This window comes from Takifugu flavidus, chromosome 1, assembly GCF_003711565.1.
Source record: "Takifugu flavidus isolate HTHZ2018 chromosome 1, ASM371156v2, whole genome shotgun sequence".
In the NCBI taxonomy this organism is placed as follows: Eukaryota; Metazoa; Chordata; class Actinopteri; order Tetraodontiformes; family Tetraodontidae; genus Takifugu; species Takifugu flavidus.
In genome coordinates, this window is record NC_079520.1 from 291,412 (window position 1) to 319,411 (window position 28,000).

At 52.1% G+C, this 28,000-nt stretch overlaps 3 protein-coding genes and 1 long non-coding RNA gene across 8 annotated transcripts; 2 read left to right on the plus strand and 2 right to left on the minus strand.

Annotated features, from left to right (window-relative positions):
• Positions 1–10,012, plus strand: acvr2aa (activin A receptor type 2Aa). 4 transcript variants are annotated; one of them, XM_057052895.1, is made up of 13 exons: positions 1–663; positions 799–1,136; positions 1,267–1,489; positions 1,591–1,703; positions 1,814–1,968; positions 2,091–2,114; positions 2,220–2,363; positions 3,748–3,891; positions 4,170–4,303; positions 4,801–4,915; positions 5,064–5,202; positions 5,288–5,418; positions 8,741–10,012. In XM_057052895.1, exons 2-13 carry the CDS (start codon positions 1,112–1,114, stop codon positions 8,927–8,929), a joined length of 1,536 nt encoding a protein of 511 aa, XP_056908875.1. In that variant the 5' UTR covers positions 1–663; positions 799–1,111; the 3' UTR covers positions 8,930–10,012. The 4 variants fall into 4 exon arrangements, with proteins under 4 accessions (XP_056908875.1, XP_056908859.1, XP_056908866.1 ...); XM_057052879.1 differs by lacking the exon at positions 799–1,136; XM_057052886.1 differs by lacking the exons at positions 799–1,136; positions 2,091–2,114.
• Positions 9,749–11,519, minus strand: LOC130536819 (uncharacterized). The gene is made up of 2 exons (XR_008953479.1): positions 11,379–11,519; positions 9,749–11,048 (listed from the first exon to the last, which is right to left on the minus strand). It is a non-coding gene; the product is annotated as an uncharacterized LOC130536819 (long non-coding RNA).
• LOC130536716 (kinesin heavy chain-like) lies at positions 11,513–21,792 on the plus strand. Of its 2 annotated transcripts, none has more exons than XM_057052849.1 (26): positions 11,513–11,783; positions 12,525–12,612; positions 12,685–12,758; positions 13,446–13,550; positions 14,045–14,093; positions 14,305–14,360; positions 14,430–14,517; positions 15,017–15,141; positions 15,355–15,459; positions 16,306–16,454; positions 16,718–16,866; positions 16,997–17,163; positions 17,237–17,305; positions 17,370–17,576; positions 18,504–18,650; positions 18,723–18,908; positions 19,016–19,133; positions 19,216–19,292; positions 19,361–19,470; positions 19,550–19,651; positions 19,721–19,781; positions 19,854–19,925; positions 20,054–20,158; positions 20,342–20,558; positions 20,651–20,818; positions 21,015–21,792. In XM_057052849.1, the coding sequence occupies exons 1-25, from the start codon at positions 11,649–11,651 to the stop codon at positions 20,809–20,811; spliced, it is 2,922 nt and encodes a 973-aa protein (XP_056908829.1). In that variant the 5' UTR covers positions 11,513–11,648; the 3' UTR covers positions 20,812–20,818; positions 21,015–21,792. The 2 variants fall into 2 exon arrangements, with proteins under 2 accessions (XP_056908829.1, XP_056908819.1); XM_057052839.1 differs by having other exon boundaries at positions 21,044–21,792.
• On the minus strand, positions 21,458–28,000 carry arhgap15 (Rho GTPase activating protein 15). Its single transcript, XM_057052908.1, has 13 exons — positions 27,845–28,000; positions 27,218–27,350; positions 27,082–27,147; positions 26,806–26,946; positions 26,611–26,694; positions 25,135–25,233; positions 24,928–25,057; positions 24,719–24,853; positions 23,260–23,358; positions 22,812–22,889; positions 22,594–22,728; positions 22,374–22,479; positions 21,458–22,042 (listed from the first exon to the last, which is right to left on the minus strand). The coding sequence occupies exons 1-13, from the start codon at positions 27,853–27,855 to the stop codon at positions 21,859–21,861; spliced, it is 1,401 nt and encodes a 466-aa protein (XP_056908888.1). The 5' UTR covers positions 27,856–28,000; the 3' UTR covers positions 21,458–21,858.

The following is a 28,000-nucleotide window of genomic DNA, read 5'->3' on the forward strand; positions in this document are numbered from 1 at the left end:
GACGTTTGTCGGAAAGCTGACGGAAGGAGCCGCCATCTTGGTTCTCCCCGCTGCAGTCGGAGAGTCCCAGGGTCGGTGTCCCAGAAGATCGGGTCTCGCATATTTATGTGTACGTCCCATGACTAATTTACTTCTCCGGTCCGCTTTCACACCCCCGACCACCTGTTGTCGTGCGCTGTTTCTGGATTCACCCGTTCGTTCGGAACTCAAACGACTGCCGGGACTCTTCTCCGTTACGTGACCAATCTGTGGCGGTGAGCGGGGACTCTTCGTCCCGGTAGGACTCTTCGTCCCGGTAGGACTCTTCGTCCCGGTAGGACTCCGTTCCTGGTAGGACTCTTCGTCCCGGTAGGACTCTTCGTTCCCGGTAGAAAAGGGGTCCGGTCTTACCCCCTCCAGCACCAGCCGGGTCGCTCCTGATCAACGACCAGATCCGAATGTCCCCGGAGACCGAGGAAAGAGTGCAGCGGTTCTGTGCTCCCTAAACTGGACACAGCTCCAGGTTTGAGCGGACATGTTGCATCCGACAGGGGCCGACAGGAGTAAAGCAGCGTTTAAAGGGAAGCAGATCCGGTTGGAGCTCGCATAGTATCACTGGAAGATCCGTCATGGACCCCGCAATGAAACTGGCCTTCGGCGTTTTTGTCATCTCCTGCTCCTCAGGTGAGTCCTCATCTGCACCTCGACCCGGACTGGACACGGTGTCCTGAGAACCACCTGGAGAGCTGCTCCACACTGGTCCTTCCAGCAGCAGCAGCCAGACGTGTGTGGAGCAGAGATCTGTGTTCTCCGTTACAGATCTGCTCATGTGCTCACCATGGTGTCTTTAGAACATCTGCAGGTTGGAAGAATCGCAGTATGGCTGACAACAGTAGACACAAAGATTGTTCATCAGAGAGGTTGGACTTGTAAACAGTAAACAAACTGGGACCATTCACAAGTTCAGGAACCTGTGCAGCTGTTCAGTAGATAATGAGAGTGACGCTGAACTTTTTCACAAGATTCTTTGAGTTTTCATGAGCCGTCAGTCGTCAGCAGCACCGACGTGCATCAGTCTTTGTGTGACGAAGCTACAGCTGAACGTTTAAAAGGGTCCTCCACCACTGTTGAGATGGACACATCTGAAGGGTTGGAAGGTTGGCATGTGACCTGTAGGGTCAGTGTGTGTGACCTGCCCCCTGTGTGAACCACCCCTGAGGTCAACTCTGTCTTCAGGCTTCTCTGAACACGCTTTCATGTAGAATCTTCACCTGTGTTCTCCTGCAGGAGCCATCCTGGGACACTCGGACGCACAGAGATGTGTCCACTCCAGCTTCAGCCCCGCCTCTTCCTCATGGTTAGAGGGTCAGGGGAACGTCAGTGGAGTGGTCACCTGTTCTGGAGAGAAGAATAAGAAGCTTCACTGCTTTGCCACCTGGAAGAACCTGTCGGGGGTGGTCCAGGTGGTCCAACAGGGCTGTTGGCTGGATGATGTCAACTGTTACGACAGGTGTGCCAAATGCAGATCCTCCCATAGCAACTAGTCTTGGTGTCGTCATTTGTTGGTCGGTTCAGGAAAGAGACAGGAAACACCAATGTTTTGTCCTCCAGGACTGAATGTGAGGAGAATAGAGAAGCTCTTGGGGTCTTCTTCTGCTGCTGCGAAGGAAGTTTGTGTAATAAGAAGTTCTCGTACCGTCCGATCAGCCAATCCCAGATAACAAGTGAGAATCCTCTTCACCTGCATTTGTAACAGCGGTAAATAGTCCCCCTCTGGATCCACGGCGTTCCTGACGTTCCTTACCTTTACAATCTGGCCTTTTTGTTACCCCAGCAACAACGAAGCCAGTGACGGCGAGGGCGCAGCTGCTGACCACTCTGATGTACTCGCTGCTTCCTGTCATGGCTGTCGGGGCAGTCCTGCTCTTCTCCTTGTGGCTGTACCGCCAGCACAAGCGAGCCTACCCACCTGTCCTGGTTCCTACACAGGTGAGGCCCCTCATGGTACCTTTAAGCTCCGCCTCTGAGGTGGTTGGGAACGTGCAAAGTACAACATGTGAAGGTGTTGGTGCATGAGCAGGTGAATTAGTCTCTGTCTCCTTCTGTCTCAGCACGCCTTCCATATCATGATTGAGGTAAGGGCGCTGTGTCTTGGCTCCGCCCACTTCCTCTCACCTGTTGTCTGTGTGGGTGGGCTGCATGGTGCTCACACTCCTTTGGTTGCCCTTTGTTTTTGGCAGGAGCCCCACCCTCCACCCCCCTCCCCCAGCCTGAGCCAGAGGCCGCTGCAGTTACTGGAAGTCAAAGGCAGGGGGCGCTTCGGCTGTGTGTGGAAGGCTCAGCTGCTCAGTGACGTGGTCGCTGTCAAAATCTTTCCCCTCCAGGTCAGAATCATTTACACAAATGTTCCTGTTAAAAGATCCTGATCCGATTCTCTTATTTCACTCGTTTAACCTCCAACAAACACTCTGAACACTCCTAAAACGCATCCTGCCGCCGCCCCCTAAGCCTTGGCAACGAGTGCGCGACAGAGTTAAAGGAATGGCGACCAAACGCCAAAGGGGCGGGCCCCACCTGCCAAAGGGGCGGGCCCCACCCGCCAAAGGGGCGGGCCCCACCCCATCCCAGCTCAGAGGTTCACATTGGACCTGGTGGGAATGCTGCCGTTACGGCCAGCGATGACGGTTGTTGCAGCTTCACAAGCTCCTGACGCTACCTGCTGTACCGGTGCCACCAGGAAGCACCAGGAACCAGTCTGGTACTACGGTCTGGTACTACGGTCTAGTACTACGGTCTAGTACTACGGTCTACTACTACACTATAGTCAGGTGCGCTCTATACTCAGGTGAGCTCTATACTCAGGTGAGCTCTATAGTCAGGTGAGCTCTATACTCAGGTGAGCTCTGTACTCAGGTGAGCTCTATAGTCAGGTGAGCTCTATACTCAGGTGAGCTCTGTACTCAGGTGCGCTCTGTAGTCAGGTGCGCTCTATACTCAGGTGAGCTCTGTACTCAGGTGCGCTCTGTAGTCAGGTGCGCTCTGTAGTCAGGTGAGCTCTGTACTCAGGTGAGCTCTGTAGACAGGTGAGCTCTGTAGACAGGTGAGCTCTGTACTCAGGTGCGCTCTGTACTCAGGTGAGCGCTGTACTCAGGTGAGCTCTATACTCAGGTGAGCTCTGTAGTCAGGTGCGCTCTGTACTCAGGTGAGCTCTGTACTCAGGTGAGCTCTGTACTCAGGTGAGCTCTGTACTCAGGTGCGCTCTGTAGTCAGGTGAGCTCTGTACTCAGGTGAGCTCTGTACTCAGGTGAGCTCTGTACTCAGGTGAGCTCTGTACTCAGGTGCGCTCTGTACTCAGGTGCGCTCTGTACTCAGGTGAGCTCTGTACTCAGGTGAGCTCTGTACTCAGGTGCGCTCTGTACTCAGGTGAGCTCTATACTCAGGTGAGCTCTGTAGTCAGGTGAGCTCTGTAGTCAGGTGCGCTCTGTAGTCAGGTGCGCTCTGTAGTCAGGAGAGCTCTGTAGTCAGGTGAGCTCTGTAGTCAGGTGAGCTCTATACTCAGGTGAGCTCTGTAGTCAGGTGCGCTCTATAGTCAGGTGAGCTCTGTACTCAGGTGCGCTCTATAGTCAGGTGAGCTCTGTAGTCAGGTGAGCTCTGTAGTCAGGTGAGCTCTGTAGTCAGGTGCGCTCTATAGTCAGGTGCGCTCTGTAGTCAGGGGCTTGTGAAACCAGTCCATGCTTGACCTTTGACCCCAGGTTTGTGTGTCCTCAGGACAAGCAGTCATGGCAGAATGAGTACGAGATCTTCACCCTAAATGGGATGAGACATGAGAATGTGCTGCAGTTCATTGGAGCAGAGAGGAGAGGAAGTCACGTGGACATGGAACTGTGGCTCATCACGGCCTACCATGAGAAGGTGCTGACCCCTGCTGGATGCACGTGAAACTGCAGCCTCAGGATCTATTGTGCCCTTTAACAGCTCAATTATTCCTCTCAACAATAAAACTACAGTCATGGACACAAACTGTTAAATCCATTTTCACTTTTGAAAACTGGCAATGTTGCTACAGAAATCAGAGCAAAAAATCAAAATGAGTTGGATTAACTGCTAAAGAACAGGATAAATGATCAACGGATGCTTGGAGCGTTTGAGACGCCGTCCTCTGATGGTGTTGACCTGTGACCTCTGCGCAGGGCTGTCTGACTGACTACCTGAAGGCTGACGTCCTGTCCTGGTCTCAAGTCTGCGTCATTGCTCAGTCCATGTCACGAGGTCTGGCCTACCTCCACGAGGACGTGCCTGGACACAAGCCTGCCATCGCACACCGGTGGGTGAAACTGCAGCCGCGTCCCTCGTTTACGACTGCCAAATATCGAATATCAGGCTTGAACCTGGGCCATATCTTTCAAATTCCTCCTGGTTCCCGGAGGCATGGCCACCAGGGGTGCGCTGGCCACCCTCATCAGAGCTTTCAGTTTGTCCCAGTCAAATGTCCACCATCCATGTCCACTCCCTTATTGTAGTCAGGCTGGAACACAGGTGAGTCGACCCAGCCCACAATTTACAAATGCTAAAATCCAGCAACTAACAGTTGTGTCTGGAGCTAGTAGCACTGCGCCTTAGCTTAGCATCCAGAGGGGACGAGAGGATTGTCTCTGTCCCGAGCTGGGGGACACAAGACTGCTGCTGTGTGGTGAACTTCCTGAAAAGCCAGTAACGGTGCTTTATGGCTGCACAGCCGGTCCAGCGGTGGTCGTCCCAGTTGTTTCACGCCTGCTAATGCACCAGGAGGGGGCGCTAAATGATGGGACTGTGTCTCTGCAGGGACGTCAAGAGCAAAAACGTGCTGCTCAAGTCAAACCTGACCGCCTGCATTGCTGATTTTGGCCTGGCTCTCAGGTTTGAGGCAGGAAGATCACCAGGAGAGACACACGGACAGGTGAGTCGGCTCAGTCAGTGCCTGGGTTCACTGCTGATCACCAGCGGGCTCCAACCTGTTCCTGTAGCAAAGTTCTGTTTGAATAAAGCCTTTTTCCATGATAGTGGGTGGTCACATCCATCAACCTGCTCTTGTCATTGACTGTCAGGTGGGGACCAGGAGGTACATGGCTCCTGAGGTCCTGGAGGGGACCATTACCTTCCACAGAGATGCCTTCCTGAGGATAGACGTGTACGCTCTGGCCCTGGTTCTGTGGGAGCTGGCCTCCCGCTGCACAGCTGTTGACGGTGAGACCCACTGCATCATGCTGCTGCACCTCGGTGCTGTTGGTCTTGGACTCTTATGCCCCCTGCCCCCACCTGTCTGAACAAGGTCCAGTGGATGAGTACATGCTGCCCTTTGAGGAGGAGGTGGGTCAGCACCCGTCACTGGAGGACATGCAGGAGGTGGTGGTCCACAACAAGTTGAGGCCCCCCCTGAGAGAGTGCTGGCAGAAACACGCTGTGAGTGTAAGGCCTGGATCTCCTGAGAGAACTAGATACAGGAGTTATCCAACACCCAGGACAGACTACCCACAAAAGTACTGTTGCGTAGAAGCTACATGTCACTGGAACTAAGGAGGATAATTAATTACTAAATCTGTAGCATCTGTTCATTAGGATTGAATCATTAAAGTAGTTTAACTGCACATTAATTCCCACCGGAATAAATAAAGTTTTCTGAACCTTGATGGATGTTTATGGCCGGGCGACCACCAGGGGGCGCTGGTGTAGTCTGGTGAGCTCTGTAGTCAGGTGAGCTCTATACTCAGGAGAGCTCTATAGTCAGGAGAGCTCTGTAGTCAGGTGAGCTCTGTAGTCAGGAGAGCTCTATAGTCAGGTGAGCTCTATAGTCAGGTGAGCTCTATAGTCAGGAGAGCTCTGTAGTCAGGAGAGCTCTATAGTCAGGTGAGCTCTATAGTCAGGTGAGCTCTATAGTCAGGAGAGCTCTGTAGTCAGGAGAGCTCTGTAGTCAGGTGAGCTCTGTAGTCAGGTGAGCTCTATAGTCAGGAGAGCTCTGTAGTCAGGAGAGCTCTATAGTCAGGAGAGCTCTGTAGTCAGGAGAGCTCTATAGTCAGGTGAGCTCTATAGTCAGGTGAGCTCTGTAGTCAGAGAGCTCTATAGTCAGGTGAGCTCTATAGTCAGGTGAGCTCTGTAGTCAGGAGAGCTCTGTAGTCAGGTGAGCTCTGTAGTCAGGAGAGCTCTGTAGTCAGGAGAGCTCTGTAGTCAGGAGAGCTCTATAGTCAGGAGAGCTCTATAGTCAGGTGAGCTCTATAGTCAGGTGAGCTCTGTAGTCAGGAGAGCTCTGTAGTCAGGAGAGCTCTGTAGTCAGGAGAGCTCTGTAGTCAGGTGAGCTCTGTAGTCAGGTGAGCTCTGTAGTCAGGAGAGCTCTGTACTGAGGTGAGCTCTGTTGTCAGGAGAGCTCTGTAGTCAGGAGAGCTCTATAGTCAGGTGAGCTCTGTAGTCAGGAGAGCTCTGTAGTCAGGTGAGCTCTATAGTCAGGTGAGCTCTATAGTCAGGTGAGCTCTGTAGTCAGGTGAGCTCTGTTGTCAGGAGAGCTCTGTAGTCAGGAGAGCTCTATAGTCAGGTGAGCTCTGTAGTCAGGAGAGCTCTGTAGTCAGGTGAGCTCTATAGTCAGGTGAGCTCTATAGTCAGGTGAGCTCTGTAGTCAGGTGAGCTCTGTTGTCAGGAGAGCTCTGTAGTCAGGAGAGCTCTATAGTCAGGTGAGCTCTATAGTCAGGTGAGCTCTGTAGTCAGGTGAGCTCTATAGTCAGGTGAGCTCTGTAGTCAGGAGAGCTCTATAGTCAGGTGAGCTCTATACTCAGGTGAGCTCTGTATTCAGGTGAGCTCTATACTCAGGTGAGCTCTGTAGTCAGGTGAGCTCTGTAGTCAGGTGAGCTCTGTAGTCAGGTGAGCTCTATACTCAGGTGAGCTCTGTATTCAGGTGAGCTCTATACTCAGGTGAGCTCTGTAGTCAGGTGAGCTCTGTAGTCAGGTGAGCTCTATACTCAGGTGAGCTCTGTATTCAGGTGAGCTCTGTACTCAGGTGAGCTCTGTAGTCAGGTGAGCTCTATACTCAGGTGAGCTCTGTAGTCAGGTGAGCTCTATACTCAGGTGAGCTCTGTAGTCAGGAGAGCTCTGTAGTCAGGTGAGCTCTGTAGTCAGGTGAGCTCTGTAGTCAGGAGAGCTCTGTACTCAGGTGAGCTCTATAGTCAGGTGAGCTCTATAGTCAGGTGACCTCTATAGTCAGGTGAGCTCTGTAGTCAGGTGAGCTCTGTAGTCAGGAGAGCTCTGTTGTCAGGAGAGCTCTGTAGTCAGGTGAGCTCTATAGTCAGGTGAGCTCTGTAGTCAGGTGAGCTCTGTAGTCAGGAGAGCTCTGTAGTCAGGTGAGCTCTATAGTCAGGTGAGCTCTATACTCAGGTGAGCTCTATACTCAGGTGAGCTCTATACTCAGGTGAGCTCTATAGTCAGGTGAGCTCTATAGTCAGGTGAGCTCTATACTCAGGTGAGCTCTATACTCAGGTGAGGTCTGTAGTCAGGAGAGCTCTATACTCAGGTGAGCTCTGTAGTCAGGAGAGCTCTGTAGTCAGGAGAGCTCTGTAGTCAGGAGAGCTCTGTAGTCAGGTGAGCTCTGTAGTCAGGTGAGCTCTGTACTCAGGTGAGCTCTGTACTCAGGTGAGCTCTGTAGTCAGGAGAGCTCTGTAGTCAGGTGAGCTCTGTAGTCAGGTGAGCTCTGTACTCAGGTGAGCTCTATACTCAGGTGAGCTCTGTAGTCAGGAGAGCTCTGTAGTCAGGTGAGCTCTGTACTCAGGTGAGCTCTGTAGTCAGGTGAGCTCTGTAGTCAGGTGAGCTCTATACTCAGGTGAGCTCTGTAGTCAGGAGAGCTCTGTAGTCAGGTGAGCTCTATAGTCAGGTGAGCTCTATACTCAGGTGAGCTCTGTATTCAGGTGAGCTCTATACTCAGGTGAGCTCTGTAGTCAGGAGAGCTCTGTACTCAGGTGAGCTCTGTAGTCAGGTGAGCTCTGTAGTCAGGTGAGCTCTATACTCAGGTGAGCTCTGTAGTCAGGAGAGCTCTGTAGTCAGGTGAGCTCTATAGTCAGGTGAGCTCTATACTCAGGTGAGCTCTGTATTCAGGTGAGCTCTGTACTCAGGTGAGCTCTGTAGTCAGGAGAGCTCTGTAGTCAGGAGAGCTCTGTAGTCAGGTGAGCTCTATACTCAGGTGAGCTCTGTAGTCAGGAGAGCTCTGTAGTCAGGTGAGCTCTATACTCAGGTGAGCTCTGTAGTCAGGAGAGCTCTGTAGTCAGGAGAGCTCTGTAGTCAGGTGAGCTCTATAGTCAGGTGAGCTCTGTAGTCAGGAGCTCTGTAGTCAGGAGAGCTCTGTAGTCAGGTGAGCTCTATAGTCAGGTGAGCTCTGTACTCAGGTGAGCTCTGTAGTCAGGAGAGCTCTGTAGTCAGGAGAGCTCTGTAGTCAGGTGAGCTCTATAGTCAGGTGAGCTCTGTAGTCAGGTGAGCTCTGTAGTCAGGAGAGCTCTGTAGTCAGGAGAGCTCTATAGTCAGGTGAGCTCTGTAGTCAGGTGAGCTCTGTAGTCAGGTGAGCTCTGTACTCAGGTGAGCTCTATACTCAGGTGAGCTCTATACTCAGGTGAGCTCTGTAGTCAGGTGAGCTCTGTAGTCAGGTGAGCTCTGTAGTCAGGTGAGCTCTGTAGTGCAGACTTCAGCCCAGAACAGGGGACCCGTTTTCAATAGATCCAGGTTCTCACCTTTGGCGTTCCTGGATCCCCTCCAGGGTCTGGCGCTGCTCTGTGAGACCATGGAGGAATGCTGGGACCACGAGGCGGAGGCTCGGGTGTCTGCTGGCTGTGTGGAGGAACGGATGGTGCAGATGCAGCGGAGCAGTGTGAGTCCTGAGGAGGCCGTCACCGTGGTTACCATGGTCACAAACGTAGGCTACCAACCCAGAGAGTCTGGCCTATGACGAGGACGAGTTCACACTGACCTACTTTCAAGGACAAGCGTTCCGCCGGTGCTGCTGTCACGGCTGAGGTGAAATGCATTGTGGGACATCTGGCTCTCCCAGACCCACATCTGGTGCAGATTCAGGAACCTTCAGGAACGCTGGTGGAGCCCAGACCTTCTGTGAAGGCTGGCAGGCTGCAGAACCTGGGTGGTGACTGGCAGCACTGGGGGGGCAACTTGCTGGTGACCTCACTTCCTGCTTTGCATTAGTTTGTTTTGTGTTACCATGGCGCCCTCCTCACTGATGGGACCTCCGTCCCTTGTGACCGGGTCTGATCGTACCCGTCTCACCTGCTGACCATGAGGAGGAGCTCACGGACACGATGGGGAACCGGCGCGGTCAGACGATCCTCGCCACCGTCTGAAGGTCATCAGAAGGTCGGATCTTTCTGTCAACGTCACCATGGAAGGCAGCAGCGGTCGTGAAAATGGGAATGTTGCAAATTCCATATTTATATTTTTCTATTATTTCCGAATCACATAAGCTTATTTAAGGTTTGGAGCAGCAGCAGTCAGCAATGGCGCCCAGCCGGCCGTTCTCAGGTCTGGACCGGGGCGTTGCCCCCTCCTCCTGGTCTCAGCTGGTCTCAGCTGGTCTCAACTGGTCTCAACTGGTCTCAGCTGGTCTCAACTGGTTTCCAGTCCTGGTCTGTGAACATCAGTGTTGCTCTTTCACTGGTATTTTTGTCAGCATGGATTTATTGTTAAGACATCAAAGTAAAAATTTATTTTAAAAACAATCTGATTTATTTGTGTGTGTGTGTGTGTGCGTGCGTGCGTGTGTGTGTGTGTGTGCGTGCGTGAACATACACATTCTACTAGCAAAGTGAGGACATTTTGCCTGGTCCCACAACTTCAGAGGACAGATGGACACATGTTTGAGCATTGAGCAGTTTCTATTGGAAGGAGAACTCAAACATTTGCTATATGATGGGATGTGGTTCAACGGCAGGAGGGACACACCTGATCCAAACACCTGTGTGAAGGTCACCTGTGCAATGGTTGATGCTTAGTTCTGCTAATAAATCAAGACGCACAATGATGATGTAAAAGTTTCACATTTTTTACTGTGTCGCACAGGAAGTGCTCATAATTCCACAGGAAGTGCTCATAATTCCACAGGAAGTGCTCATAATGTCACAGGAAGTGCTCATAATTCCACAGGAAGTGCTCATAATGCAGTCGTGTGTATATTTTAATTGCTAACGTGACAGGCTAACTACAGCCGGCCACGTTAGCTTGATGTTAGCTGTAGGTTTGAACTTCCTGCTCATTATGGGATCCACCCCCAGTGGAGGGTGCTGAAACAGACTTGTCCTACCCAGTTCACTGGCTGCCACCTTCTGCAGGTATGAAGGTGGAATTTCTGTCCTGTTGGCAGGAAGAACACCAACCCGAACATGAACTTTGTCTTCTGGAGTTGGATCTGGGTTGTTAGGGGACAGTGGAGACACTCAGAAACATCTCCAAAGGCCTGGTCCAGGTGTAACAAGGACAGCTAGGACAGGTGTACCGTGTAGGCGTCCTTCACATGACCTTTCAGCACCAGTTAGACATCATCAGCTCAAACTCCGTGGCCACTGTCTTCCTCTAGACCCACACTGTCACATAAGACGAGGGGACGATACGTCCTGTCCTCGTCCGTTTGGGGGTTTATGAATCTTGAACTGCGACACACAATCAAAGCTTTATTATTGGTGGAAATATGTCACATGACCTGGACCAGCCCCGAGCCCAGCCTGCTCCCAGCTGGACAGGACGTCTCTGAGACAGTCTGAATCGCAGCAATGACATCACTTCCTCCCTGAGATCAGGTGTCTCAGGGAGGAAGTGATGTCATTGCCGATGTCATCACCATCTGTGTCTGCAGAGACCCTCACGAGCCAAAAAACTGGTTCCCATGGTGACGTAGCTGCAGGCACACCCAGGGGAGAAAGGCCCCCCTCCTCCTCATCCTCCTCTTCCTTTTCCTCCTCTTCCTCCTCCTCATTTTCCTCCTACTCATCCACTCATCCTCCACCTGTTCTTCCTCCTGTTCTTCCTCATCATCTTCTTCCTCCTCTTCCTCAGCAGGGGGTCTGCCAGAAGAAGAAATTCAGATTTGCTTTTTGTACAGGTTGTAAATGTTGTAAACATCCTTTATCTTCTTGTGACTGATTAGCTCAGGAACCTTTTATTGATTCAGAAACGTTCTCATTAGTTCAGGAACCTTTTTTTGTTGTAAATGTTACACGGTGAGGACCAGAATATACATTTTACTAGCGAAGTGAGGACCTCGCAGAACTCTAGAACCCCAGTGAGGTGGGTCGGCTTCCTCATGGGCTGATGTGCCATCAGTCTGGCCATGATCAGGAAGTACCCCCCCCCACACACACACACACCACACACACACACACATACACACACACCTTAGAAAGAACGCGTCTTTCCTACAGATGCGCCATCAGATCTGATTGACCTGTTTTTATACGGACCCCAGGAAGAGAAGCTGTGGCAGAAGTATCAGCTAATGGGGATCCAAATAAACTCCATATCCCAGAGTTCAACGCGGTTCGGTCCGGAGGTGGGTGTGGTTAGTCCCAGCATCCCGACAGAGACGCCTCGATCTCCGGCTCTTCTCTCGGCGACGCCCTGCCTGGGTCCTCTGCTGCTCTGCTCGCTTCTTCTCGGCGTCGGTGATGGAGGATGCGGCGGGTTGCGGGGTGTGCGGGGTGAAGGTGATGTGTCGCTTCCGGCCGCTCAACGACGCGGAGCGGAGCCGCGGGGACAAATTCATCCCCAAATTCAACGGAGAGGACACGGTGGTGGTGGCGGTGAGTGCAGGCTCAGAGCCTGGCCCCCGGCCTGAGGGCGAGCCGGGTTCCACCCGCGTCATCACGGGTAACGCGCGTGTGTGGATGAACGGAGACCCGCTGGATCCGGCACGCTGTCCTGCGGGATCAGCAAACTGGTGGAGCCACAGATCACCGCAGACATCGTCTCAGATCAACATGCTCTCTCTCTCACACGCACGCACGCACGCACGCACACTTCCCTAGAATCAATTATCGTTAACGAGGTTTCCTGTTGCTGCTTCTGTTGAAGACAAAGAGATCTATGGCTGCTTCAGCCAGACAGTTACTATGGCAACAGGCATCTTGAGCAACTGCGCTGAGATGATTCTTTGATCTGATATTTCACACTTTTTTGCCCGAATTTTTAAATGAATCGTAAACAAATAAAAAACAAAGTAATAAAAGAAATCGGCAAGATCACTCAGCGTCATCAATAATCAAGAGGATCTGACTGGGATGATGATGATGGTGATGATGATGGTGGTGATGATGATGGTGATGGTGGTGATGATGGTGATGGTGATGATGATGATGGTGGTGATGATGATGATGATGGTGGTGATGATGATGATGATGATGATGATGGTGATGATGGTGATGATGGTGATGATGATGATGATGATGATGGTGATGATGATGATGGTGATGGTGGTGATGATGATGATGGTGATGATGATGATGGTGATGATGATGATGAAGACACGGTTCCCTTTGTTTCAGGGGAAGCCTTACGTGTTTGACCAGGTCTTCAGCCCCAGCACGGAGCAGCCGCAGGTGTACGACACCTGTGCCCGTCAGATCGTCAAAGGTTGGACGCGCACACGCTGAGCACTCACCCCGTGTTTACGTCACCTTTACCTGTCTGTTGCTGTTGTTGCAGATGTGTTGGGCGGGTATAACGGCACCATTTTTGCGTACGGTCAGACGTCGTCAGGAAAGACTCATACTATGGAGGTTAGCACGATTCATGCTAACGGCGTTTACATGATGGTATAACAAACCTTTGGGCCTTTCTAAGACTACTGTCTTAGCAGGCTTGATGCCTGTAGAATTTGTGTAACTGTGTCTGATGTGGGTTGTCATGGTAACGTGGTACCAGCTGTTTATTCTGGGGACACAGAAAATGTAGTGTAGTGAAACAATGATGGTGCTGGTTAGCCATGTTAGCATGCAGATTGCATAAGAGGTTAGCGGACAGACAGTCGGCTCACGTGCTCGAGTGATTTACTCCAGAAACCACAGGGGTCCCACTAGAGGGACCCAATAGAGGGTCCCACTAGAGGGTCCCACTAGAGCAGGGGTGGGCAAATCCAGTCCTCAAGGTTCCAGATCCAAGCCAGACTTTCTGTCCTACAGGTAACCACTTTCACCTGGGGTTTCATTTACCTTGGTGAAAGCATTTCCTGCCTGGTCGGATGCAAATCCCGGCTTGAATTCAACCCTCGAGGACTGGATTTGCCCACCCCTCCACTAGAGGGTTCCTAGAGGGACCCACTGGGGTCCCACTACAGGGTGCTCCAACCTCCCAACTGTCCCAGTAGATCCCAATAATGCTAAAGAATCCGACAAGAGGAATCTAAACACGGCAACACGGACGGTCCCGATGTTCTGAAGATGATAGTGATGAGTGCGTGTTTCCAGGGGAACCTGCACGACCCTCGGCTGATGGGGATCATCCCTCGTATTGCCAGGGACATCTTTGACCACATCTACTCCATGGACGAGAACCTGGAGTTCCACATCAAGGTGATGACCTCATCAAAGACACGACATTTCTTCATCCCTCTATGAGGAAGAGGAGGAGGAAGAGGAATGTAATCAGGGACTGGCGTCATGTGACTGGCGTGATGTCGTAACAATCGTTGGAATCTTGTTGCACTTTATTTATTGTTCTTTGAGTTTTTGAAGATTTCTTTTATTCCTCTTTGATTTCGACACTTTTGCTTCTCTACTTTATTACACGTACAAAATCCTGAAAAAGATTTTATTGATCGTGATGAGAGCAGAAATCAGTCAGGAAATCAAAACAAACTACTTGAGAAGATCAAAGGATTGTGGGTAACGACCAGCAGAGAAGATGCTGCTGTCCCGCAGTGATGCGTTCACTGACCCAGCTGTTCTTCACTTCAGGAATACCAGATTTAGGAATCCTGTTTGCTGGTTATTAATGTCGCCGGCCTGGACGAGATGATCAATCGAGTTGGTTCTTCTCTCACCGGCTCAACTCTTCTCCTCGGCAGGTTTCCTACTTTGAAATCTACCTGGATAAAATCCGAGATTTGCTGGACGGTGAGCTGAAACTCTTCATCGTTACGTAACTCCACGTGCACGTCCTGCTCTTTGCAGCCAGAAGGTCTGGCAGGACAACCGACACAACGCCGCATCCTCCGGCAGCGCCCCAGCCAATCACAAACCATAACTCTGGCCCCGCCCCTTTTCTGACTTGCTGTTGTTGGATTTTGTCATTTTCTTCCACAACATCTTTGGTTTTATCTTCCAGTGTCAAAGACAAACCTCGCCGTCCACGAAGACAAGAACCGGGTTCCTTTCGTGAAGGTACGAGTCAACGTGGCCGTCGCAGCACTGCTGCTGGTTCTGCAGTAACACACGTCTACTTCCTGTCAGGGCTGTACGGAGCGTTTTGTGTCCAGTCCTGATGAGGTCATGGACGTCATCGATGAAGGAAAAGCAAACAGACACGTGGCCGTCACCAGTGAGTCTCACCAGAACCGCAGCTACACCCCTGACAGGAATTAGCCACAGAGGTCACAGGACCCTCCTGGCTTCTCTTCACTGGCTCCTCTCCTGGCCTACGAGGTCAAGAGGTCAAGCTCCTGTCAGGAGACGGTGAAAGCACCGGATCGTCCCGGTGGACCGCTCCGCTCTTAGAGTGCTGGTTTACTGCTGGTCCCAGAACCTGTAGGCCGGGCTTTAGCCCTCAGACCCCCCGCTGTGCAATCCAGGTACAGAAGGATGACTTCCTCTCTACAGTCGTCATGCTAGCTAAGCTAATGCAGGAGCCGTAACATTTAGCATCCTCTTAGCAATGCTGCTATGGGCCGAGGCTGCTCTCCATGGCAGCCCAATGACCTCTGACCCCTCAAGTTTTGTTCTGCGTCCTCCGTGTAACAAATTATTTACCTGTAGGAGGGGGCGGAGCTTGAGATGAAGGCGCTCCTCAAAGGTGTCGGTGGTGTGTTGTGCTCCTGCAGACATGAACGAGCACAGCTCCCGCAGCCACAGCATCTTCCTCATCAGCATCAAGCAGGAGAATGTGGAGACGGAGATGAAGCTGTCAGGGAAACTCTACCTGGTTGATCTGGCGGGGAGCGAGAAGGTAAATCTGGTGCTTCACAACCTCACAACAGCAGGAGCCGCTTCCTCCACCTGAACACCAGAGAGATTATCAGAATCAGTCAAAGGCTGATCTGAGAGGCTTGTGTGAACAAAAGATTCTCTCGCTGTTGTGTGGAGATCATTCAGACTCACAAACACTGAGGACAATGATGATCACATGACTGCAGACGCCAACCTAGGTGATGTATTTCAGGTGAGTAAAACCGGAGCAGAGGGCGCCGTGTTGGACGAGGCCAAGAACATCAACAAGTCTCTTTCTGCCCTCGGCAACGTCATCGCTGCTCTGAGTGAAGGAACGGTGAGTGCTAACATAGCATCTCTACTGCTGGCTAGCATAAGCTGGGCTAAAGTACAGTGGAACCTCTACTTACGAAATTAATTGGTTCCAGAAGTTGCTTCGTAACCTGAAAATTACGTAAGTAGACGCGTTTTCCATGTAAATGCCCTAATCCGTTCCAAGCCCCCAAAAATTCGGACATAATTTTAAAAAATGAACTTTATTACAGGCTAATCTTACATTAGCCGTCATTACTAGCAACGAACGTTAACACTTGTAGTAACACCGCCATCTAATGGACAAGCATACGAACACCCACAATAAATCCCGAAGACGACGAAGAAGACGCTGGGATACACAAACTTGTACAGATTGACGTCCCTCCTAGCCAATGGGATGTCAGGAAGATGCTAGGCGATAGCCAATGGGATGTCAGGAAGATGCTAGGCGATAGCCAATGGGATGTCAGGAAGATGCTAGGCGATAGCCAATGGGATGACAGGAAGATGCTAGGCGATAGCCAATGGGATGTCAGGAAGATGCTAGGCGATAGCCAATGGGATGTCAGGAAGATGCTAGGCGATAGCCAATGGGATGACAGGAAGATGCTAGGCGATAGCCAATGGGATGTCAGGAAGATGCTAGGCGATAGCCAATGGCAGAGCAGCGACTAGCGTGTTTGTGTTCGCTAAACTCCGGTAGCGTATTTTTTCCTTTCGTATCCTGAAAGAGGAAATATTTTCCCATTGAGACGTTTCGTAACCTGAAAATTCCGCATGTTGAGACGTTTGTAAGTAGAGGTCCCACTGTAGAGTTCATATTTAGAAATGTGCACCAATGATGAGGGACGGATGTGTGTCGGTCTAGAAAACCCACGTCCCTTATCGGGACAGTAAGATGACCCGGATCCTGCAGGACTCTCTGGGAGGAAACTGTCGGACCACCATCATCATCTGTTGTTCGCCGTCTGTTTACAATGAGGCAGAAACCAAGTCCACACTGATGTTTGGACAGAGGTACGAAAGACTGTGAAGATAAGCTGTCCTGACCATGAGACGTTTGTCCTGTCGTTGTCCAAGCTTCAGCTCCTGTGGCCAGTTGATCAGAGATGAGGCCACAGAGCTGTGGACAGACCGCAGCAGTCCTGCCCTCCTCCCCGGGTGGATCACTGGAAGCTGCCTGCAACCCTGAGGATCAGAGCAGATTGTTGAGCCTTCAGGACGCTCCAGGGCTCCTCGCTGTGCTCCAACAGGTTTCTGTTTTGTTTGCTGTGTTCTAGGGCCAAAACTATAAAGAACACAGTGTCTGTGAACTTGGAGCTGACAGCAGAGGAGTGGAAGAAGAAGTACGAGAAGGAGAAAGAGAGGAACCGCAGTCTGACCATCATGATCCAGAAGCTGGAGAACGAGTTGAAGCGCTGGAGAAAAGGTGAAGCTGGTTCTGTTGGTGGTGACTGGCACCAGGCGCTGCTGGTTCTGCACATGTGCGACAGGAAGAGCTCCCATCTCCATAGGCAGAATAGTCCGGTGCTAACGGGAGCGGTGACTCACCTCTGCAGGTGAGGCTGTTCCTCTGGACCAGCAGCTGAGCAGCAAAAACAAGAAGGGCAGCAGTGAGGCAGCTCTGGCGGACAGCTTGGCCCCGCCCCCCGCCCCACTGTCAGACGGAGAAAAGTGTCAGTATGAGGCGCTCATCACCAACCTGTATCAGCAGCTGGATGACAAGGTGGGTCCCACCTGGTCCTGGACCCGAAGCAGGTCACAACCCTGAGCTAACGCAGATTAACGTCACCTTTCAGGATGACGAGATCAACCAGCAGAGTCAGATGGTGGAGAAGCTGAAACAGCAGATGACGGAGCAGGATGAGGTGAGTGTCACCTGCAGGCTCCTCCCCGACAGCCCAGGTGTTCACGCCCACGTCTGCCTCGCAGCTGCTACTGTCCGGCCGCCACGAGTACGAGCGTCTGCAGGATGAGCTGGCGCGGCTGCAGAGGGACGGTGACGCTGCCAAAGAGGAGGTGAAGGAGGTGCTGCAAGCTCTGGAGGAGCTCGCTGTCAACTATGACCACAAGAGCCAGGAGGTGGACAACAAGAACCACTGCAACAAACAACTGAACGAGGAGTTGGCCCACAAAACTGTGAGTCTACCGTGTGTGAAGGAGGGCCCGGGTCCTGAGAGGAGTCCAGGTGTGGCTAACCTCTGGCGTCATCTTAGCCCTGCTGCTAACGTTCGAGGGTGCTGATGAGCTACAGAGACCTGATGCTTTCGCCCGTCAGTAGGAGACTGGTCCTGCTCGAGGGACTTTCTCCTGCCACTGTTGCTTGTTGGGGGTCAGGCTCTGAGGTTCTGAGTGTAGCGACAGGCTAGAGCAGCGGTCCCCAACCTTTCTATCACCGCGACCGGTCATGACGATATTACTGCGGCCCGCAGGGGCTGAACTGCCGGGTTAGTGGTCACACAAAGACTCACAAGCGCTACTCTCTCAAAATAAGCTACAGATACACTACGGAGACGAATATAAAGAACTTTTTATTTTCATGAACATTTTAACTCACCATAACGATAACGAGTCCTGAGCTTGTTTCTCTGCAAGGAGACGTTCCCTGGGCGTGATGGGAGACAGTGACACCCGAAGTGTGTTGCTGATGCCCGGTCTACCCGCGTTAGGTCCTTTCATGGCTGTGGGGGCGATTTCAGGGTGTTCTGCCGTGACTTTAATCCAGAATACTGGAGCACCAGGTCCGGTTCACATTTACTGATGCGGTGGCCCTTCTTCTGCCCAGCGTGTTCCTCTTACATCATGGCCTTGTCTTCTAAACTAGGGTGGTCGCCGCAAATTACGCAGAGCGGGCTTGGAATCACCTACCGGGATAAACCCGTATTTCAGGAGAACTGCTGATATTGTCTGTTAAAAGCTCTTTTTCTTCTCCCGGTACCAATCATCCACGGACCGTACGGTCCACGGCCTGGTGGTTGGGGATCCCTGGTCTAGAGGGTCCAAACCTAAATGAAAGGGGGCAGGAGGCAGCAGGATGTGTGGCTAATGCTCTTCCCCTCTATCCAGGTGAGTCTTGAGGCCATTCAGAGGGAGTTCTCCACACTGAAGGAGATCAGTTCTCATCACAAGAAGAGGTCAGCAGAGATCCTCAATTTGCTTGTTCGAGACCTGAGTGAGATTGGCAGCGTCCTCGGGATCACCGAGCTCAAAGCTGTAAGACCAAACCTGTGATTATTTATCACTCCTGGGAGGGGCCACTCTCATCTCGCCTGTGTCCATCTTCAGATGGAGACAAGCGGGGCGATGGAGGAAGAGTTCACCACAGCTCGCCTCTATGTCAGCAAGATGAAGTCAGAGGTCAAATCAGTGGTGAACCGCAGCAAACAGCTGGAGGTTAGCTTGAGCACCAATGCCAGCAAACTGGGGGCGAACGAGAAGGAGCTCAACACCTGCCAACTGCTGGTCTCACAGGTACTAATGGGTCCAAGTGTCACAGGACCGCCTGGAACGGTTCCTCAGGCCAAAAGAATGAAGCTAACGCTGCCCGTGAGCAAGGTAACGAGTGCTTGATGTCACAGCTGCAGGCAAAGATCAAGTCTCTGACTGAGGACCTGCTGAAGATGGAGCAGGCAAAGAGGAAGCTCGAGGAGGGTCAGGACTCTCTGATGGAGGAGGTCGCCAAACTCAACGCTCAAGGTTGGAGTGTGTTACCATGGTAACAGGAAATGCTACTGTGCAGACAGGCCTGCAGCTCTAAAAACAGCGTGTGTGCCCGTAGGCCAGATGCACGAGGTGATTGTGATGGACAAGGAAAAAGAGCACATGAGCAGACTGAAGGACGCTGTGGAGATGAAGGTGAGTAGAACCGTCACTCGTAGTTCAGCCCGCGTCCCAACACAAGCAGTCCTGCGTTTGTTCCACAGAGAACTCTGGAGGAACAGATGGAGAACCACAGAGAGGTTCATCACAGACAGCTGAGTCGCCTCCGAGATGAGATCGAGCAGAAGCACAGAAGCATCGAGCAGCTCAAAGAGTAAGTTATGGACTGGCTGATGGTTCTGGACCTCGCAGACAGCAGCGAGATGTTTTTGAGTGAGGAACATTTCTTCCAGTGTCGGTCAGGCTCTGCAGCTGGAGAACAGGAAACTTCAGGCTGACTTGGACAAACTGAGAGCAGAAGAGCAGAAGAAGGACCAGAAACTGCAGAAACTTCTGTAAGTCTGTCAGATTTGTCCAGATGTTTCACTGACGTGTGGCCTAACTAAGTGAACGCTGTCCTCCAGGACCCTCAATGAGAAGCGAGAACAGGCCAAGGAGGACCTGAAGGGTCTGGAGGAGACGGTGGTATGTGGGCTTTTAAAAGGTTTCACCTCAAAGTTGAATACAGGAGCTCAGCGGTTCTGCTTCCTCCAACAGGCCAAAGAACTTCAGATGTTGCACAACCTGAGGAAGATCTTCATCCAGGATATGGGTGCTCGAATCAAGAACGTGAGACAAGCAGCTTAATCTGAATGCTCTAAAATGTCACAGGTCATTTCAGGAAGTTCTGACACCTGAAATGTGCCAGACTGAGAAGTTCTGTTCATTCTGAACCCTGTTTGTTGGTCTCTGAGCAGAGTTTAGAGAACGACTGTGACGAGGCTGGAGGCAGTCTGGCTCAGAGGCAGAGGATCGTCTTCTTAGAGAACAACCTGGAGCAGCTCAGCAAGGTCCACAAGCAGGTCAGCAGGACACATCTGAGCACCAAGACCCTCCCGTCCAACCACACACCTGTCTGGAAGAGGTCCGAAGTCGGTGGAAGACTGAACCAGCTGATGATTGATGGACAATCTTATCATTTTTGAGAAGTTGTCATGTTGATGGTCAGGAGAGCCTCAGCTTCAGTTTGGACTCTTGTTCTCCAGCTGGCGCAGGACAATGCCGACCTCCGCTGTCAGCTGCCCAAGCTGGAGAAACGCCTTCGAGCTACAGCTGAACGTGTCAAAGCTCTGGAAGCTGCCCTGAGGGCCGCCAAGGAGTCGGCCGCCAAAGACCGCAAACGCTACCAACAGGAAGTGGACCGCATCAAAGAGGTGGTGCAGTCCAAGAACGTCTCTAGGAGAGGACACTCTGCCCAGATAGGTGAGGCTTGCTCCCTGAAGGAGGCACAGCGTCTCAGGCTTTCTGTCCACATGGGGGCGCTCTAACATATCATTGGTCTCATTTGTTTGCAGCCAAACCGATCAGAGCTGGACATCAGCACTATCAGCACCCGCACTCGGGTCCGTCGGTCAGGCCGGCCGTCCGAGGGGTAGGGGCCGCGGCCAGTCCCCGTCACCACGCTGCCTGGCAGCAATGGCAGCAGCAACGACCCCACCAGGACCGCAACAAGTAACCTGCAGGTGAGTGGAGTCCTCACACTAGTAAGTTTCCGTGGCAACCCAGCAACAGCACCACATCTGGAGGTGAGCACAAACTTGTCACCTGCTGCTGTTGCCTGTTGGGGGTCTAGCTGGGGGTTTCTACCAGACGCTGCATGAATAAAGTTGAACTGAAAATTTCAGGCGAGCACAAATACGTCCTGTTGGTCCCTGTCAGTACCAGTAGGTCACTTCCTGTCTGTCCAGGCACCAGATGACTCAGCTCACCACTCTGCCTTCACTGGAACCAGAACCAGAACCTCAACAGCCAATAAGTGCTTTTCATTCATTTACTGGCGAAGCAGTGAGTGACCACCAGGGGGCGACAGTCGCGTGAGTGACCGCCAGGGGGCGACAGTCGCGTGAATGACCGCCAGGGGGCGACAGTCGCGTCTCTACCAAACAATCAAACTTGTATCTTTTTCCACTCATCAGAAATTATTGATCGGGATCATTTCTTCCAAATTAAAGGTGTTTTCAGGCCAGTTCACATGTGGACTTTCTTTTTAACCTCCGGGGAAATTTGTACCATTTTATTCTTATTAGATGTGATTGTTCAAAGTGTAAAACTGACATTTGATATTGTTGTAGAAGAAAAACATCTAAAAATGAATCAAAGGATGAGAATTGATACGTTTATTGATTCCCGACATAAACTTTAGAATCAATATTTGTGCTCATAAGTTCCATTCATAATTAGACAGATTTTGAATAAGAATTCTTTATAAAAATAAAACTACTGTGTTTGTGCTAAAGTGTTTTTCCTGTTTAAATTGGAATTTTTGCTGCTTTTTGTTATTTTGAAATGGATGTTCTGTGGGATTTGGTGTGAAAAGCTGTTGACCTTTGACCTGTTGATGCACCTGGACTCACCTGTCTGTAATCAACTCATCCTGTGGTGACTCGTTTTATCTTTACTGTTAATCAGAAGATTAAAAACTTCACACATTCACAAACTTCTGTCACTTGATTGCAGCAACGTGATCATTTCAAACAGAACTCAGTGAGGGTCCCTGGCGACATCACTTCCTGTCCAGGTCGAAGATGTGTTGGCTCTCAGTCAGGATGAACTCTACCACCTGGTTCTGGAACACCATGTTGACCGCCATGTTTCCAGCGTCCAGCTCCGGCCACATCAGCGTCGGCCCGAACACGATCCCAAAGCCCTGAGTGGACATCAGGTTCCTCCTGGAGAACTTCAGCACGCTGAGAAAACATGAAGATGTCTGGTCAGAGGAGCCCTGACACACAAGAGGCAACACCTGGGAAAAGTTACACACCTGACCATGAAATCAGTGAAGCAACAACACAAGTTAGCCTTTGAGCACCTGCTCAAATCTGGCCTTCACCTGTCTGCTGTCACTGAAGCACGTTTGTGTGTTGAGATGACATCAACCACAACTACCAGTTCATAAAGAAACCTCTCAGAAACAACACATTTAGCTTCCCCAGACATGCCTGAGGTACCTCCACAGGTGAACCCGAGCAGGTGTACGTCAGCAGCCGTACGTGAGCTGGTGCGTGCGAGAAGGTCTACCTGAGCAGGTGGCTGAACAGCACCTTCATGGTATCCTGGTTGGGTTTGGGCAGTTCTTGGATCAGTTTCTTCATTCTTTGGAGTTTGCATTTGGAATCTTTCATCTCTGTGCAAAGACACAGGTGGACTTGGTTAAGGTGGGTTGGGGTTGGGGTTGGACCGGCAGAAATGAAGAGGTGCAGTGTTGTCGTGGAAGACACCTGCTTCTGGCTGGACTTACTGATGGCATCCACAAACAGAGGGAAGAACCTGAAGGGGAACAGTGGTTCAGGTAGTTCCCTAAAGAACATTTTGAGAGCCCCTGTGACAACATGGATGTCTTCCCACTGACTGTGATCCAGGTCCAGGTGTTCCTCTGAGAAAAGGAAGACAACGGTAGATCATTGAGGTCAGTGTCACTGGACTGAAGTAAAGCATACAAAACCTTCTCAGACCAACCGTGATCCACAATGAAGCGAAGTTTCTGGATGGTGGCCAGGTTTCCACTGACTCGGTAGATCCCATCCACCTCCAGCCCTGAAAACACAAATCAGCACTTGGTTCAACCAAAGTCTGCGAGAAGATGGAACATTAGCAACCATTGGCTGGGGCTCGTGGGAGGGGCTTAAGCAAACCCCAGCAGTCATTGGTCCAGAGACACGTGGACAGGTGGGCAGGTCACTTGAGAGACGAGGTTTAGTTCCCCCTGAGCCTGGAGGGGAACAGCGACTGTGTACAGGTGCACTCACAGTCGACACTGCTCTTTATTATTGGCACCCATCTTTCTACAGCCACACCGAACATTTGTAAGCTTAGATGGGAACAGAGTCTCTAGCTTAGCTGAGCAGCTCGTTGTTGCTATGCTAACTTGGCTGAACTTGAACTTGTGACTGACAGCACAGCGTACCTCGCTTTTCAACGGCATCCAGACAGACCTGAACAAACTTCGGTACCGTGGTTCCTTCACGCTGGCAGAGGGTCTGCAGGTGGCAGCCAAAAACCTGATCTGGCACAAGCAAAGACATGACGGCACCTTAATGAGCTTCGCCTCTAACAACAGCGGGAAACCCTAAACCTGACCCTAAACCTGACCCTAAACCTGACCCCGACCCCCTGACCCTAAACCTGACCCTAAACCCTAACCCTGACCCCCTGACCCTAAACCTGACCCTGACACCCTAACCCCTGACCCCGACCCCCTGACCCTAAACCTGACCCCGACCCCCTGACCTTAACCCCGACCCCCTGACCCTAACCTGACCCTAAACCCTAACCCCGACCCCCTGACCTTAACCGCGACCCCCTGACCCTAAACCCTAACACCGACCCCCTGATCCTAAACCTGACCCTAAACCCTAACCCCGACCCCCTGACCCTAAACCTGACCCTGACCCCCTAACCTTAACCCTGACCCCCTGACCCTAAACCTGAACCCAGTTCTAGCCTCAGCCTTAAAACCAAGTCCTAAACCTGAAGAACACCTTTGTGTGTGGACCAGCCAACATTTCCTCACTTTGCTATGAAGATTTTGGTACCAAAGGCAAACACAAACACACACACTCACATAGACAAACACACACACTCACACTCACACACACACACACACACACTCACACTCACACTCTCACACACACACACACACACTCACACTCACACTCTCACACACACACACCCACACACACACTCACACTCACACACACACACACACACTCACTCACACACTCACACTCACACTCTCACACACACACACACACCCACACCCACACACACCCACAACACACACACACACCCACACACACACCCACACTCACACCCACACCCACACACACACACAACACACACACACACCCACACACACAGTCACACTCACACTCACACACACACACACACTCACACTCACACCCACACTCTCACTCTCACTCACACACACACACCACACACACACACACACACCCACACCCACACACACCCACACCCACACCCACCCACACACACACACACACTCACACTCACACACGCACCCACACTCACTCTCACTCTCACTCTCACACACACTCTCACACCCACACTCACACCCACACTCTCACTCTCACACTCACTCACACACTCACACTCACACTCTCACACACACACACACACACCCACACCCACACTCACACTCACACTCACACCCACACTCTCACTCTCACTCTCACCCACACTCTCACTCTCACTCTCACTCTCACTCTCACTCACACACACACACACACCCACACACCACACACACACACACACACACTCACACACACCCACACACACACACCCACACACACACACACACACACACTTGGGGGCTATCCTGAAGGTAGAGGCAGGGAAGGAGGCACCTTTGATGAGGCCTTTGTCCTGCAGGGTCCTCATGGACGGCCGTCTGCTGATGAACTTCTTCAGTCTGTTCTTCACGCTGTTCTTGTCAGCGACGTCGGAGGTTGTGTGTTTTAGTTTGGAGCTGCTGAAAACATCTGCAGAACATGGTGCTAAAGCTCAGCTGGGGAGCTGAAGGAGACTCCAAGCTTCAGATCGGCCAGGTACTCACTGATGGAACGTCTGTGGACCTGATTCCGATGCTTGATGTTTGGTGAAGTGGAGTGTTTAGGCAGGGAACTGTGTCTGGACAGGGTCTCCATGCTGTTGGACCTCTGGAGCGGAAACCACTCATCTTTCATCTAAAGGGAACGAACCACCAGCTCGGATTCACCAAATCGGCTTTGTTTCAGGTGTTGTTGCATCAGAAGGTTCTTACTGGAGCCTTGATGGTCCTTCTGATGGTGTCGTACCAGCTGGCAGCTGTGGAGGAAGAGTCCGCCTGGATCAGGAACTCACTCCCGGTGTTGGTTGTGATCTACCACAGATCAGACACGTTCATGCACAGAGTCGTTAAGGGGGTCTACTCAAGACTGCTTATAGAGAACCGGCAATTGACCTGACAGACCAGGTTCCAGAACAGGGTGCGGACCAGGGTCCGGAACAGGGTGCGGAACAGGGTGCGGACCAGGGTCCAGAACAGGGTCCCGACCAGGGTCCAGAACAGGGTCCGGACCAGGGTCCAGAACAGGGTCCGGACCATGGTCCCGACCAGGGTCCAGAACAGGGTCCAAACCAGGGTCCAGACCAGGGTCCGGACCAGGGTCCAGAACAGGGTCCAGAACAGGGTCCGGACCAGGGTCCAGACCAGGGTCACACCTCTGCTGCTTCCATAGAAGCCTCATCCCCAACGTATCGGCCCCCTGCTGGGCCACATTCAGAGTTCCTGTCTGAGTTCTCGTTGGAGACTTTAACATCATGTCGACGTTGTCATGGCAGCTTCAGAAACGGCTTCATCTCATTCCTGGAGTCAGCTGGGTTCCTCCAGCAGATCAACCAGTGAAAACATTTAATAAAGCAATTTTCCAAATATTCTTTTCCTGAGCTCCTGTCGCCTGGTGAGGCTCTGAAGGGGGGGGGGGGGGCAGTGAAGGTTGGCTAATCTTTTTTATGTTCTAATTTTTGAAGATGATCAAATTGGACCCCTGAAAACAGCTGGAAACTACACCTTAATTTCTTATCTCCCAAAAATTTCCTATCTCAAACCGCACAGTGGAAATTACGTTAAAAAAATGTATCCCATCAGCCTTTGTGGTATCACGTGATACCGCGATGGGGGTTAGGGGGTTATAGGGGGGTTGGGGGGGTTGGGGGGGGATGGGGGGTTAGGGTTAGGGGTTAGGGTTAGGGTTAGGGAACATCAGGAGCCCAAAGAGGGACACAAAGATTCCCAATATCTGGAGGTTTCCTCCGATGGTGGGGCCACCTGGACCTGGACCACCTGGACCGGGACCACCTGGACCTGGACCACCTGGACCGGGACCACCTGGACCTGGACCACCTGGACCTGGACCACCTGGACCAGTGTAGCCCTGAGGAACTCCTCCCATTCAGGAGCACATGCCTGTGAATTAGGAATCTCCACTGTGGACACCACAGAGTCCAGCACCAAGACCGGCCCCAGAGAGGTGGCCCAACATAGAAAAGGTCAGTCTGAGAACTGAGGAGCAACTTCTGGACCTGCCATGCAACAAAGAAGAGCGCTAAAGCAACGGCCAGATGTTCAGGAGGTCCGCTCATGAACATCTGGCCGTTTACATGCAGCTCAAACGTCTGATCACACAGAGAAGACGTGAAGTTCATGTGACGAGGGTTGAGACTGTCCAACCGGACCTGCGCTTGGGTCTTCACGTACCTGGAAAACATTCTTCCTGCTGGACTTCTCCGCCGTCCACTCGATGGCAGCTCCCGACAGCGAGAGCACGTCCAGCGCACATCTCTGAAAATGAGCGCGTGATGTCAGGAGGAGCAACGGTTCAGAGGTGAAGATGCAGGAAGGACAGGAGCTCCAGCCAGAGCTGCAGGGACCTTCGGGACCAGCTCCTCACACCTGATCTGTGGCTGCTGGCTGTTGCTGCTTATAGAAGATGAGCTGGTCTGAGGTCAGCTCGCTCCACACCATCGTCCAGTTCTTCTTCTGCTTCTTTCCCCTCTCAGAGATTTTCGTCACCGTCAGAGGTTCAGCTTTCAGCTGGAAGCACACAAACACCTGTGGTGACCGTCCCCTTCACCACCCAGGAGCTGCACCAGGGGGCAGCAGAGAGTCGCCAGGGACCAGGACGTGGAGGAGGATTTGTTGCTACGAGTCTGGAGATGTGGGACTCACCACCGCTCCACCGTCTCCTCCACGGACGACGTCGTGATGGGACTGATTCCTGCGGTGCCGACACATCTGGAACAACAGAGACGTGAAAGGAAAGTGCAGCGCCCCTGCGGAGTGGCGCTTCCTGGTGCGTTCTTACAGGTTTCTGGGGGAGGTCGGCCTCCTGAAGCACCATGGACTTGGACTGGCTGAGCCGATCTCCGGAGCTCTGTGGACCTTTTGCACGCAGCTGCACGGCGCCGCCCTGAGGAGCCACCGTCAGATTTGTTGTCCTGTCAACCGAAAAGAGGCTCTTTTCAGAGTAAGCCCAGAGTTCTGGAGGCAGGTGTTCCACCTGTAGGAGGTCCTCTACAGGCTGACACCAGGCGTGGGTCCACCCCCGAACAGGACCTGGTGCTGGTGCTGCAGGTGCTGACGTGTTTGTGATCCACCAGAACCCCAACAAACACCTGCAGTCAGCACCGAGGTCAGAACCTCCACTATGTGTCACCTGTCTACCCAGGCGGGCCCACAGGTGCCTCGCAGACGTGATCCCCGCCTAGCGTCTGAGCTGGACCGGGCCCTCGGCTGTGGCTCCAAACCCCCAAACTGATCCAGGAAGCGTCAAACTGCGACCGAACTTCCTGTTTTCTTAACCAGCTCGCTTTAAGGTCGCTCCAGAGCGGCGGCGCTCCCGATGAGCTGAACGGGCCCAACCAGAACCCGACCAGCTCCCATCACCACAGTGAAGCAGCACCAGAACCGAGACAATTAGACGCCGTCTTACCTTGTCGCCATTGTGCTGCCGCCGAGCCGGAGGTGCTGACGGGTACAGGAAGTGACTCAGCATGTGGTTCCTAAAACCCGCTCGAGGCTTCAACTGCTGCAACCTCCAGTTTCCTGAGGCGTCCTTCAGCCTCACACACACACCCACGCACTCACA

Coding starts and splice junctions, on each gene's coding strand:
- acvr2aa (XM_057052879.1), top strand. CDS start 609: ATGGACCCCGCAATGAAACTGGCCTTCGGCGTTTTTGTCATCTCCTGC. Junction 3,892..4,169: donor TCACGGCCTACCATGAGAAG/GTGCTGACCCCT, acceptor ACCTCTGCGCAG/GGCTGTCTGACTGACTACCT. Junction 4,304..4,800: donor AAGCCTGCCATCGCACACCG/GTGGGTGAAACT, acceptor GTGTCTCTGCAG/GGACGTCAAGAGCAAAAACG.
- LOC130536716 (XM_057052849.1), top strand. CDS start 11,649: ATGGAGGATGCGGCGGGTTGCGGGGTGTGCGGGGTGAAGGTGATGTGT. Junction 12,759..13,445: donor GAAAGACTCATACTATGGAG/GTTAGCACGATT, acceptor GCGTGTTTCCAG/GGGAACCTGCACGACCCTCG. Junction 19,293..19,360: donor AGGACGCTGTGGAGATGAAG/GTGAGTAGAACC, acceptor TTTGTTCCACAG/AGAACTCTGGAGGAACAGAT.
- arhgap15 (XM_057052908.1), bottom strand. Junction 26,695..26,805: donor AGCCAGCAGCCACAGATCAG/GTGTGAGGAGCT, acceptor GCTCATTTTCAG/AGATGTGCGCTGGACGTGCT. Junction 25,058..25,134: donor GAAGGACCATCAAGGCTCCA/GTAAGAACCTTC, acceptor CGTTCCCTTTAG/ATGAAAGATGAGTGGTTTCC.